The 12,907-nt window shown below is 40.6% G+C and overlaps 1 protein-coding gene across 1 annotated transcript; it reads right to left on the bottom strand.

Annotated features, from left to right (window-relative positions):
• Positions 1-8,317: 8,317 nt before the first annotated feature.
• LOC308476039 (uncharacterized protein) lies at positions 8,318-12,707 on the bottom strand. The gene is made up of 2 exons (XM_081003400.1): positions 12,696-12,707; positions 8,318-11,457 (listed from the first exon to the last, which is right to left on the bottom strand). The coding sequence occupies exon 2, from the start codon at positions 11,383-11,385 to the stop codon at positions 8,440-8,442; it is 2,946 nt and encodes a 981-aa protein (XP_080859526.1). The 5' UTR covers positions 11,386-11,457; positions 12,696-12,707; the 3' UTR covers positions 8,318-8,439.
• Positions 12,708-12,907: the final 200 nt, after the last annotated feature.

The following is a 12,907-nucleotide window of genomic DNA, read 5'->3' on the forward strand; positions in this document are numbered from 1 at the left end:
TGCCCAATATCTAAAGGGAATTGCCGATGATATGAATGAAGCCAAACTGAGATATCTATTAAATGATGATGACCCCCTAAGATCACTCAAGGTTGCCAGATTCTTGATCAGTGTCCTATCCCTAAAGAAGAGAAACGGACTCCTGTGTGGCTCGGAAAATCCCTTTAAACCATGATCTATGTTTTAGGATGTAACTAGGTGAATCACCATTGATGTCTTCTATTGATTTGTGAGCAGATGGTGATGGTTATGTTACAAATTTATTGCAACGTATGATGTTGGTCTTTTGTTTTTGTTCTGCTTTGGTTCTTGTCTGTTTTTTGTAAGTTTTGACGGTTTTAAATTTGGAGGTTCAAGTACATTATGTTGGTATGGGAAACTGTCGTGTGACGGGCCAATGGCCGTAATAAAGATCAATCCAATCCAACACTTTTTTAAATCTCTTAGCCAAAATGTCTGCAAAAATTTTGTAATCCACATTGAGTAATGATATGGGGCGGTAGTTCTTAAGCTGTGTCTTTTCAGTCTCTGTTTTCGGTACAAGTGTAATATAAGCTTCTTTCCACGACTCTGGTGCTCTTTTCCCCTCCATTATTTCATTACAGACCTCTTTCAAAGGTTGCACTAGCCATTCTTTCAAGGATCTGTAATATCTAGAAGTCAATCCATCCGGTCCTGGAGACTTACCCAATTGCATGTTTTGAATGGCACCTTCTATCTCCTGTTCAGTTATTTTATAGTTCAACATTAATTTATTTTCTTGAGAGATTTTTTGTAATCCATTTGTTTTCAAAAATTGATCTAGATCAGTTTCTTTCAGTGGCCCTTGTGTGTATAGTTGTTTAAAGTACCTCTGGAAACAATTTCTAATCTCAGCTAGGTTCTGTATATTCCTTCCTTCCACTTCTAAATTCGTAACTGTATTTAATTTTTGTCTTTTTTTCATTTGCCAAGCCAACAGTTTCCCACATTTGTTAGCCGACTCAAATGTCTTTTGTCTCATTTGTTTAATTTTCCATTCTATTTCCTGATTCGTCATTTTCATGTATTGTACTTGATGTAGCTTTAGTTCTCTCAGAATCTCTTGAGATTTTGGATTTGTTCTCAATCTTTTTTCACTTTTTTTTATTTTCTCCAATATCTTATCCTTCTTCTCATTTTGAATTCTCTTCTTTACTGCATTCTGTTGTATCAGAAACCCTCTCATAACCGCTTTACTTGCGTCCCAGATTACTCTTTTTTCCACGTTGGTGTTCATATTTATCTCAAAATAGTCTCTCAAGGTTTTTTGGGCCTTCTTTAACACTTCTTCATCTCTAAATAAGGTGTCATTCATCCTCCATCTGAAGGAGCCAGTTGGTGTTAGTTTCATTCCCATCTTGACAGCATTATGGTCGGAGCAAGTTTTCGGGCAGATTTCCACCTTTGTTGTCTTAGGTGCCATTCCTCTAGTTACCCATATTTGGTCAATTCTTGTCCATGTCATTTTGGCTTCAGAAAAGAAGGTTCCCTCTTTAGCCATGGGGTTTCTTGTTCTCCAGATATCAACTAAGTCCAAGTTGTCTGTCATCTCAAAAAAAGTTTTCGGTAGTCTACCATCATTAGTGACTACCTGTCTTTGTGCCTTGTCCATATGTGTAGATACCACTCCATTCATGTCTCCCATCAAAATCATGTTATAATCCAAATAGTCCATCAAAGTCTCATGCAACTTCTTAAAAAAAATCAGATTTCTCCTCATTTGGTGCATAAATTCCTAATATCAAAAATTTTTCTCCTTGCGTTTGAATTTCAATTGCCACAAATCTTCCTTGGTCATCTTTAAAAATAAATTTCGGTGATAATCTGTCCTTTGCATAAATCACAACCCCTCTTTTTTTAACTTTGTCCGATGAAATAAACTCTTGACCAAGTCTTTTATTTATCAATAATTTCCTGTGTAATCTTGTTATATGTGTTTCTTGTAGGCAAATCAAGTCCAATTGTTCCTTTTTTAATAAATGAAACACAGATTTCCTTTTCTGCGGGGAATTGAGACCATTACAATTCCAACTTAATAGTTGCAGGGCCATGATGTAATTATTTTGGTTCTCCTCCAATGGCACCCAGTGCCTGTTCCTGTTCCGTCGGTGGTATCATGTTTTTCAGACGGTCTTTTAGTTCCAGAGATAGTCCTGGTATGTCTAAAGTTTCTCTTACAGTTGCTCTTAGCTCTCCTGTAACTTTCTTCTGTAGGTCTTCTCTGTGGTCTCTCAAAAATTTGTCTTTGTCGTCTTCCGATCTTATTTTTATCTTCTTTCCTTTGTAGCTAAAGGATAGGCCTTGAGGAAATTCCCACCTAAAGTTAATTCCGTTACTTCTCAACAGGGTAACCAGGTCTTTGTATTTAAACCTGAGATCCAGAAGATGTTTCGGAATATCCTTGAATATCTCCACTTTTGACTGTTGTATTTCCAGTGTCTTCTGGAAATGCAAACTCAAAATCTTGTCTCTCTCTTCTTTTGTTCGGAGGGTGATCAAACAATCTCTCACCCTCTTTCCCCCTCCTTTCCCAAGTCTAAAAGCGTTCACTATTTTAAAACTGTCTTTCCCCAAATCTGGATTCCAAAAATCTAGGAATTCCTGCGTAAGAAATTCAACTAAGTTGTCTTTCTCCACTTCAGGTACAGCTCTGACCCTTAAGTTCACTTGTTTCTCCTTCAACTCGATCATAGACAGGATTGACTTATGGTCTTCAAGTTGTTTATGTAGCGGTGGTATCTTCTCTTGAACCTCTGCAACAGTAGCTGTAGCAGTTTCTTTAGCCTCTTCGGCAATCTCACGTGTCGAAGCAGATTCCTGTAATAATTTCTGAATAGTTTCTGTATTATTGTTTACTTTCTGCCCCAAATTATTGATACTTGCCGTATTTTGGTTAATACTTGTCGTATTTTGATCAATCTTATCCGATGCCTCTGCTACTTGTTTACTTATTCTATCCAAAGATTCATTAATTTTAGCCAGTGCCTGAGCCAGGGCATCGTCACTTGCCATACCTTTAATTTTAGGTTGTGCCGATGAGGTTGCTATTGGAACTCCAGGGGGGCCAGATGTCGAAGCTCTCCTTTGCAATCCACCATCTGTACGATATACTCTGCCAGACCTTGTTGCTTGTAACTCTTTCCCATCTGCCATACCCCTCTAGATAAAACTCAAGGTCAGCCACACAGTCAGAGTCAAAGTTGTTTTGAAATGGAAAGTTCCAGGAAAACAGTCTGAGAAATTTCCTCAGGCCAGCTGCAGTTGTAACTAGTTCCAAATTCCACTAGGGGGACACTGTAACAGTCATAAAGTTCTTAAAGTAATTTACTTTTCCCTTTAGTCCCCCAATTCACCAGGAAGATAACAATCTATCTTAAGCAGTTACTTTAGGACCAGGAGATACCTGTCAGCAATATTGTATCCAAATTGTATTTCCAATGCAGAGCTAGCTGTCAAAATACGTTCAAAGACAGTACATTCTCTTAGGCTTTTTACTGTCACTGGGAACCCGTTCCAGGGGGTTTTGAGCGGTGGTTTTTATCTCCTCTTTCTCACTTCTTCTTGGGGAAATAACGTTCAAAACTTCCCCCCCTCCTCCCCCAAATTGGGGGGGGGGAAATCCCGGTTAGATGATCAGATTGTAATCCTTTTACGCGTCTTTTAAAGCTTCCGCTTTCAAGTTCAATGCTTTGTTCTCTCTACAAGAGCGGGAGGCAGACTTCCCTTTTATACCTCTCCGCTTCGGCCAATTACTTCCAATTTTTTTTACAGTTCCTTTAGTTACGTAGTAATCCTACTCACGGATCGTTATTTTCAAAGCCAAATTGTCAAGGAAGAAAGGCAGCGCTCTCCGGCAACAGCTACGCGGCTTCACTCCACAGAAGAAGCAGACGACTCACAGCACAGCGCCATTTCCCCGCTCCGTTCCGGAGCCCGTTGCCGGGTTCCTTCACGGATTGGGGGGGTGCAGACAGTGCCCGCCGAGTCCCAGGTTCACAGGCTTCACCTGCCTGTGATTTCAGGGGTCCCCGCTGTGCCAAAGCGGTATCCGACCCTGTTTCTGTGGAGCGGGTTCCCTCCGAATCAGAGGGAATCCGCCATTACCATTGGCGCCGCCTCCGGAAGTCATGAAGAGAATTTTTCTATCTGCAACAGCTGCCGCTAGGTTACTGGTTGCCAAAAATTGGAAATCTGAAGAGTACCATCAGTGTCAGATTGGCAATGTAATTTTTTTTGAATTGATTGAATTAGCAAAATTGACAACAATAATTAGAATGCAATCTAACCAAAATCTCAAACAGGAATGGAAGTGTGTAGACGAATACATGGTTAAAAGATGCTCCAACAAAAATTTATTGATATGTATAGATTGATCTCACAGTTAACATAAACAGAAATACAAGAATGTATGTTTAAATTATTAAGATATAAGAGTACAATCACAATAATAAAGTTATAATATAAAAATTAGGAAGTCATGCACGGGTGGAGGGAAGACACAGGGTTATGATATAGGGGAAAGATAAAATGCAAGTAAGAAATGACTAAATGTTTATAAATAATGAAATGAAAAATGTGAATTTACAAGTATAATGTACATGTAATATTATGTAAACATTTTGTATATGTATTTGTATATGTAATAAAAAAACAAAAAGAAGAAGAAGGTGGTCCTGTGCAGGATCTAGCCAGTCTGCAGGAAAGATGGACCAGGTTCAATCTGGGTCCAAATTTAAATGAGCAGCTCAGTGGCAAAGCAGGCCTTTTGAGTACTCGCCTCCTGGACCTTCACAGACAGTTTAAAAGACAGTGAGGGTCCTTGACTGGTTAGTAAAGGGGTTCCTCACTTTAAAAGTATTGCAGCCCTGTGCAAGTGAAGCCCCTGTACAGGGCCTGAAAAAAATGTGTTTATTTGACCCCAGTGAAAATCATAGGAAAAGGGAAATTGATGGTTCTGAGGAGAAGGTGAAAGTATGTGGGGCAATCTACTGAGGAGATGGAGGTGAGACAAGAGATTCAAAGAGTCAGCTTTGGAAGAGTTCCTGATGGAGGGGAGGGAGAGGTGGTTGTTTATGGGATAAAGTTGAAAGCGGTCAAACCTGAATCTCATCCTGGATATTGTTGTTAATCCTCCCTCCCACTCAGTGCTTCCAAGAGTGACCTTTTACTGTATCTAACATAACTGAAGAGCTCCCATTCACCCCCCGCCCCCAAATGATGCAGACCTCAACCACCTTGTGACAGGCCAACCCCTCCCTGCACCATCTCTGGCTTGGCTTCCAAGAGGGATCCCATAGAGGGAGTGCAATTTGCTTCTGTGTCCTATCTGTCACAATGATGGACATTTTTCTAATACAGATGGAAATGAATCTAGGAAGGCAAAATGACTGGGTGCAACAATATCATATGGCAATAACTGAATTAATGATATTACATGTTCAGCATAAAAGACTGAGTACAAACATCAAGAAATGCAGTGCACAGCAGATGTCACTAACCAAAGTATATGTGCCTGGCATGTACAAGATAAGAGGCAACAGTGAGCTGGGGAAGAGCAGACTGTATCTTACAGAGACCTCTTTTGAGCAAGAGGACTTTCCAGCCTTATAGGTACCCTTCAGTGCTCTGATCCAGGGCCTGGCAATGCCTTTTAGCATGTCCATGACACACATTAATAAAGAAGAGCATTATGTTTGCCTTCAGGGGTGACAAGCTGTGATGCTGTCATTCTCCTGTTCCTCTTGATATAGTCTCTGCTCTGTTTTTTATATATGACATCCTGTTTCACATTGCCATAATATCAAGACAGGGAGCGTTGTATGATTTTATGAAGAAATTCAAAATGTGGTAGGAGCACAGAACAGATAAACTGGTTCCTGCTGAGTATGAAATAGAAATGGAAGACTCAGTCATGCTGCATTTCAATAATAATAATAATAATAATAATAATAATAATGCCTCTGAATTTTTGTCAAGTGCTCTTTGCAGGAACAGAAATATAATTTCATAACCAATAAAATTATTGCACAAAGTAGCAGTGAATCCATTCAGAATTATTAATAATGATAATAATCAACCCTTACTAAGTGGCAATGAAGGCAGTCAGAGGTGAGAATGATTTTGTAGTTACATGAGCAGCCAGTAGTAGCTTTGGGGTTATTGTGACTTGAGCTGCATCTACACAGTTATAAAAAACACTCTGAAATGCTCTGAAAACAGTTTTAAAGCTCATAATGATTTCAGCTCTACAATGCCATCTGGTGTCACAGTGTTATACAGTGGTACCTTGGTTCTCAAACTTAATCTGTTCTGGAAGTCCATTTCAAAACCAAAGCATTCCAAAACCAAGGCACACTTTCCCATAGAAAGTAATGCAAAATGGATTAATCCTTTCCAGACTTTTAAAAACAACCCCTAAAGCAGCGATTTAATATAAATTTTACTATCTAAGAAGACCATTGATCCATAAAATGAAAGCTATAAGGTATGTCCAACTTCAAATAGGCTGCAATCTACAGTACTACCCAGTATCAAAAACTGTCAGTGAACTACCCATTGCCATTGGAGGGATGAAGAGCACGGGGGGGAGGGTTCGTGTGTGTAAGGAGGTGGCTAACTGGATGTGGGAGGGGAAGTTTACATGGCGGGGAAGGAAAGGGAGGCACTGCTGGGGCCGAGCCACTCGGTGTTGCTCTGGTGCCTGAAGCTGCAGTCACAGGCGTCACCCGGTACCAGAGGATGTGGCGGCGGCGGTGGCAGACCCAGTGACATCCCTTGCCTGCTTGCTTGCTGCCCAGCCTGGCCTTCCCTCACTCAGAAAAGGGAAGTGTGGCACCGAAAACGGAAGTGTAACACTCAGAATGGAGCAAGTTCGACTTCCGAAAAAAGTTCACAAACTGGAACACTGACTTCTGGGTTTGCAGTGTGTGGATTCCAAGTTGTTCGGGAACTAAGCTGTTCGAAAACTGAGGTACCACTGTAATGCATTGATAATGTTTTATTTCTACTAATGTAGCTGAGTCCTTGGAGGGATTAAATAATGTATTTTTAATCTTTGTTGGAAGCCGCCCAGAGTGGCTGGGGAAACCCAGCCAGATGGGCAGGGTACAAATAAATTATTATTATTATTATTATTATTATTATCATCATTCAGGAGATAAGGAGGATCCACAGCATTTCTTCTCTGTACCCCTCTCTACTACATGAATCCACCTGCTGTACATGCAGTTCTTGGGAAACTTTTTTTTTTTTGTACTTTTACGAATGTGGACAATCAACCATCTAATCCAAAAATTATCATATTTTTTCACCTTTTTTCCTTAGAAAAATTGGCAAAAATTGCGAGTTGTCTTATACATGGATAGCAGTGGTGGGATGGGCGATTGGTGGCAGCAGCCAGCAGGCAATTGACAGCAGTAATTAGGTGGGAGATTTACAGCAGTGGCAAGTCATGTGTGCAATTTGCTGTGTTTGCATCGAGCGGGCAAGTGGGCTTTTGGCAGTGAGTGTGCAGATGACTGGTGGCCGCAGCAATCTCCCCCCCCCCAAAAAAAAGCTCGCTCAACAACTCTGGGTAATCTCCCCCAAAATTTTTGTTGCAGGCCAAAAAAATAGGGGTCATCTTATACATGGGGGACGTGTTATACACGGAAAAATAGGGTAATATATTTCTAGTTGAATGTAAACAGTCACAACAGATTTTCTGTATCAACACATCAACAACTGATGCACCTCAAATGCAGCATTACACTTCACCAAAATAAAAGATTAGGGAATCCATGCACTAAATAAGAACTGCAATCTGGTTTACATTTTTGTATAACAGAAGGCAGAGGGGAAAGTACAAATTAGGAAGCTGATACCAACAACTCACAAATAAACACTCCTCCCCCCCAAAGGAGCCCCCCCCATCTATTTTCTTTATTTCTCATACCAGTTTGCTATTTGATTACTTCTTTCTCTTGCAATAGGCTTTTTTAAAAAAATTATTCTTCGGTAAGAAATTAAAAGCAATCTAATTTTGAATTCTAAAGAGAACAATGCTTTAAAGCCAAATTATCTCTATTTTGTTTTTATTTTGAGATGACATTTTGCATGCAACTTCTGCATTTCTTTAAAAAAGGTATTCATTCTTTTTATTTATTTTTCTTTGATCTGTTGGCAACATCTACAAATTTTAATTATATGGAAATTAATAGAGCAAGGCATTTTCAAATCAAATCAAATATCTTTAATACGGTCAGTGACCAGGAAGCAATTTATAAAATATGACATTAAGAGTAGTATTGTACTACAAGTAACAGTAAAAATATGGCCAATTCACAGAATTGGTGCTTATATTTATGACCAGGTTTCGAGTTTTAAGTTTTTAAAATTCAATTCAGGAGTCGCTACTGTTTATTATCGTTCCTTCGATGTTTACAGCTTGAACTCCTTTGTAGACATCATTGCTCGTCTTATTCTTGTTGCAATGTAACAGTACTTTGCCACGGACCTGTTGATTTTGGGCTCTTTGTCAGCTAAGAGGTGTCTGATATAGGTGTCGTCTGTACTACAAGGTATTTTCCTCAGAATCGGTTCGATCAGCTCTTTTCTTGAGTCTCGATATAATGGGCAGTATAAGATGACATGCCCAATGGTTTCGATTTCATTGCTGTTACAGGGACATAATCTTTGTTCAATCGGTATTTTATTGTATCTTCCCTCTAGAAGAGCTGAAGGGAGAGCGTTAAAGCGGGCCCTGGAAAATGCCCATCGGTGTTTGGCGTTGTCTAGAACTTTGAGATAGTTTGCTAGATGGGGCCTTTGGGAATTGTATAGATGTTTATAAGTTATCGGAAGTTGGTTAAAGTCATTTTGGGTTTCAATGTCCCTGAGTCTTTCTTTGATTATGTTCTTGGCCCTTCCCCTTTCTAAACTTAATAAATACTCTGGGGAGAGACCATATGTGGCCAGTTTTCTGAGAATGCCCTTCAACCAGCTAGATTGGAATTTGTCAAGAAGCATCAGGGAAAGTAGTCCAACCAGCGAGTTGTTAAGTCTTAGCCAAGTGCATAAGGTTCTTATCCATACTTTGGCTTTAATGCTGTGTAAGCCCGCTTCCAGTCGTAGGGTGGCGTTTGGGACGCATTTAGGTGTTTGCAGGAGTGATCTAAGGAAACCTGATTGTATCTTCTCATATGGGTCTAGATTAGAGAGGGAGATGAGTGGTGCACCGTATAGGATTTGTGCTGTTGGTTTTGCAACGAATAGTTTGATTGTAGCAGGAATGAAATTTCCTCCCGTTGTACGATGGAATCTTAGGATTGCTGTTGTACTTTTTTGTGCTGTAAAGGAGCTGTAGTTTATGTGGGCAGTCTTCTTCCTTGATGCTTGGAATATCACTCCTAGATATTTAAAGCATGTCACTTGTTCAATCTCCTGATTGTCTAAATTCCATCTGTATATTTTCCTTTTGTTAGAGAAAATCATGATTTTTGTTTTTTGGTAGTTCACTGCTAGTTTCTCTTCTCTACAATATTGGGATAAGCTGTTAAGAGCTCTTTTGAGGCCCATCTGAGTCTGGGACAATATAACCGCATCGTCTGCATAGAGTAGGATAGGCAGTTTTTTGTCTGCTAATTTTGGGGCGTGTGTATCCGCTCCTTGTACGTGGTCTATTAGGGAGTTTATATAGATGTTGAACAAAAAGGGGGCCCAAATGCATCCTTGTTTAACTCCCTTTGTTGTTCTAATGAAATTAGAGAGTTGACCTTCTTGGCTGCATCTTATACGAAGTCGTGTGTTGTTGTACAGTTTGTATATTAGTAGCAGCAGACGTCGGTCTATGGATGATTTGTTGAGTTTGTCCCAGAGTCGAGTTCTTGGGATGGAGTCAAAGGCTGCTTTAAAATCTACAAATGCTGCGAATAGGTGGTGATTGTGGTGCGACGTGTATTTCTCAGCTAGGTGCTGTAAGATCAGGCAGTGATCCATTGTGGATCTCCCTTGTCTAAATCCTGCCTGTGCATCATCAAGAATCTTCGCTCTTTCTATCCATTCGCACAGTTTCTCGCTGAGGTGTTTAGCGTATAATTTACTTATTATATTCAGGAGGCTTATAGGTCTATAGTTGGAGGGATCGTCCCTCGAGCCTTTTTTGTAAATGGGAATAATGATGGAAGTCCCCCAATCGTATGGGATCTGTGCAGTTCTATCTATATATGTGAACAGAGGGGCTAGCAAGGGGGCCCACCAGTTCACATTGGTTTTAAATATTTCCGCTGGTATACAGTCAATTCCGGGGGCTTTCCCATTCTTTAGTTGGTCAATCAGCAGATGGGTCTCTGTTAATGAGACTGCTGGCCATGGCTGTATCTGATCATCCGGTATGTCTATTGCATAGGACTCATCGCTAGATTCCTCGTAAAGATTATGAAAGTGCGTTTCCCAGGCTTTCATCGATATGCAGCAGGATAGTTGTGATAGGCCCCTATTCGGCTGTACAGCTACGATTCTCCAGAATAATGATGGGTTACTTGATTTGGAGGCCTCTATCAGTTGCTGCCATACTAACTTCATTGCGTATCTTTTCTTTTGTGTCAGAAGTTTTTTGTAACTTCTTTTGGCTTCAAGCATCTTTTGTCTGTTATCCTCTGTTGGATTATCCTTATGGCAGATGAAGGAGTGGATCAATGATTTCTTGGAGGTTATACACTCATGATCGAACCACTCCCTGGAAGTTTTCCGACGGTGGGGAGACTTGGAATTCGGTTTTACAACAAACTCTTGAATTTTTTGTATAAGCATTTCATATGTTGTCATCATGTTCGGGGCGCTCTCCTCTATTTCTAAGCACCCTTCCATGATTGCTTTTGAGAGACGGTAGCTCTCCTCAGTTTTATACCAGTTAGATATCCGCTCGCTCACTTGTCTGTTCCATCTGATTTTCATGAGGCCTGTTCCGGGTGTTAGATCTGGTTGATATCTGTGTTGTGGTTTGGGCAGATCAAAGGGTAAATCACACACGAGGGATAAAGGTAGATGATCACTTTCAGCTCTTGCTGTAATGGTGAATTTTGATATCCTAGGGATCAGGTCCTGGGAAACAATGCAATAATCTATCGTTGACAGTTTGTGTCCTGACCAATATGTGTATTGACCAGGATAATCTCCTTGTATAGCCCCATTCAGTAAGTGTAGATTCTGTCTGTAGGCCATGTGTGCTAAATGTAGTCCTCCAATGTTGCATGTCTTATCGTAGGATGATCTTATCATTAGGGGTGGGATAGTTTCCATTTCTGGAGGCCATTGGTGAAAATGTGCATATAGGGCGTTGTCGTTAGGGCCCACTCTTGCGTTTAGGTCACCAGCTAGTAATATCATGGCTGACGGGTGTTGTCTCCTCCATTGCACCACGTGGGCTTCCACTTCTTTCCATAGTTGTTCTACTTGTGCCTGCCGACGACATGTAGGTTAGTATAAGTTTATGCATAGCAGTTTGCTTTGTCCGAAATCTAAAACTGCTGCTACAGACCATTCATCATTGGAGGGTAATTGGATAATATTAGCTTGTATCTGCGTTGAGAACAGTAAGGCTAAGCCTCCTTTGGGTCTGCCCCCTCTTTGACTAGGTGTTGCTCTTTTAATACACGAGTGGTAATTATCCATTTTTTTGCCATTTTCTGATGTGCTACAGACCATGCAAACAAAGCCTTTAAAGTTCAAACATACAAATTTGGCCACAACTACAAATAACAAATGGATGACTCTTAGCAATGAAATGTTAATTGGTGTCTCAGCAGTTTCACTTACAGTACAGAAGTTGCCAACGTTCAATCCTTGCCAAATAAAAAATTTAAATAGAGACTTGCATGAAAAGAAGGAGCAGAATGGAATCACAGTGCCAGCAGTCATTTGTTGTACTCTAGAACAAACCTGTACGCTCCTGTCGCAGCCGAGGCATGGACAGTTTACCAAAGTTACGAGACCAGATGTCAGTTCTGGCAGGAGCAGATTCAATCATATAGAGAATGCCCAACAGAACAGCTGTGGCACAAACCAAAGGGTCAAAACCAGGAATGTCTAGCCAAGCGGATGTCCAGCCAAAGGGCTGAGGCAGAAGAGCAACACAATTTCAAGAAGGACAGCCACTGCCAGGGAAACCATCTGTGAGGGGATGTGGCAGGCTGATATGCTGGGAGATTTAGCACCAACGGGAAGAGGAGCTGGTCTGGAATAGCAAGGGAAGAATCAAGGGTCACAGGACAGTTGCCACCAAATGTCATAGGTCCTTAGAAAGTTGAGGTAATTTTATCTGTTTTAGCATTTTAACTTTTCTATGTTTTAAAGCAGCGTTGTAAAATTTTTTGTGATTTTGTTGTTTTATCTTTTTGTAAACCGCTTTGAGGCTTTTAAAAAAATAATCAAGCATAATAAATATTATGAGATAAACAAACAAATAAATAAATAATGCCATTTTGAAAAAAGACATTTCAGCTCATACAAAATGCAGCAGCTAGGCTGATGAGCAAAGCCAGGTTTCAGGAGCAGGTTGTTCCACCGCTGAAACATCAGCACTGGCTTCCTATTTGTTTCTGAGAACAATTAAAGTGTTGTTTTGCACACTAGAGCAGAGTTGCATCTGGGTTCTGAAGTCAGTGCATAAGGCAAAAATCATGCATAGGCCAAATTACCTTAAATTGTCTATAAAGTATACTCCCCTTCCCAATGGAAGGTGACCCTGGGATCCAGGGAGTCTTCTGACTCACTATCCCTTGTCCGCTGAGCTGCAAAGGAGCCTGCGCTTTCTGTTGGTGCCTCCCTCTCCATCTTTGTGTGGCCAGAAAGCCAGCGCTGAATGAATCAGGGCTTCCCCACCTTCTCCTCCAGCTGGTGGGGCCTTGGA

This window comes from Podarcis pityusensis (assembly GCF_964106645.2).
Source record: "Podarcis pityusensis genome assembly, chromosome: 4".
Taxonomy (NCBI): Eukaryota; Metazoa; Chordata; class Lepidosauria; order Squamata; family Lacertidae; genus Podarcis; species Podarcis pityusensis.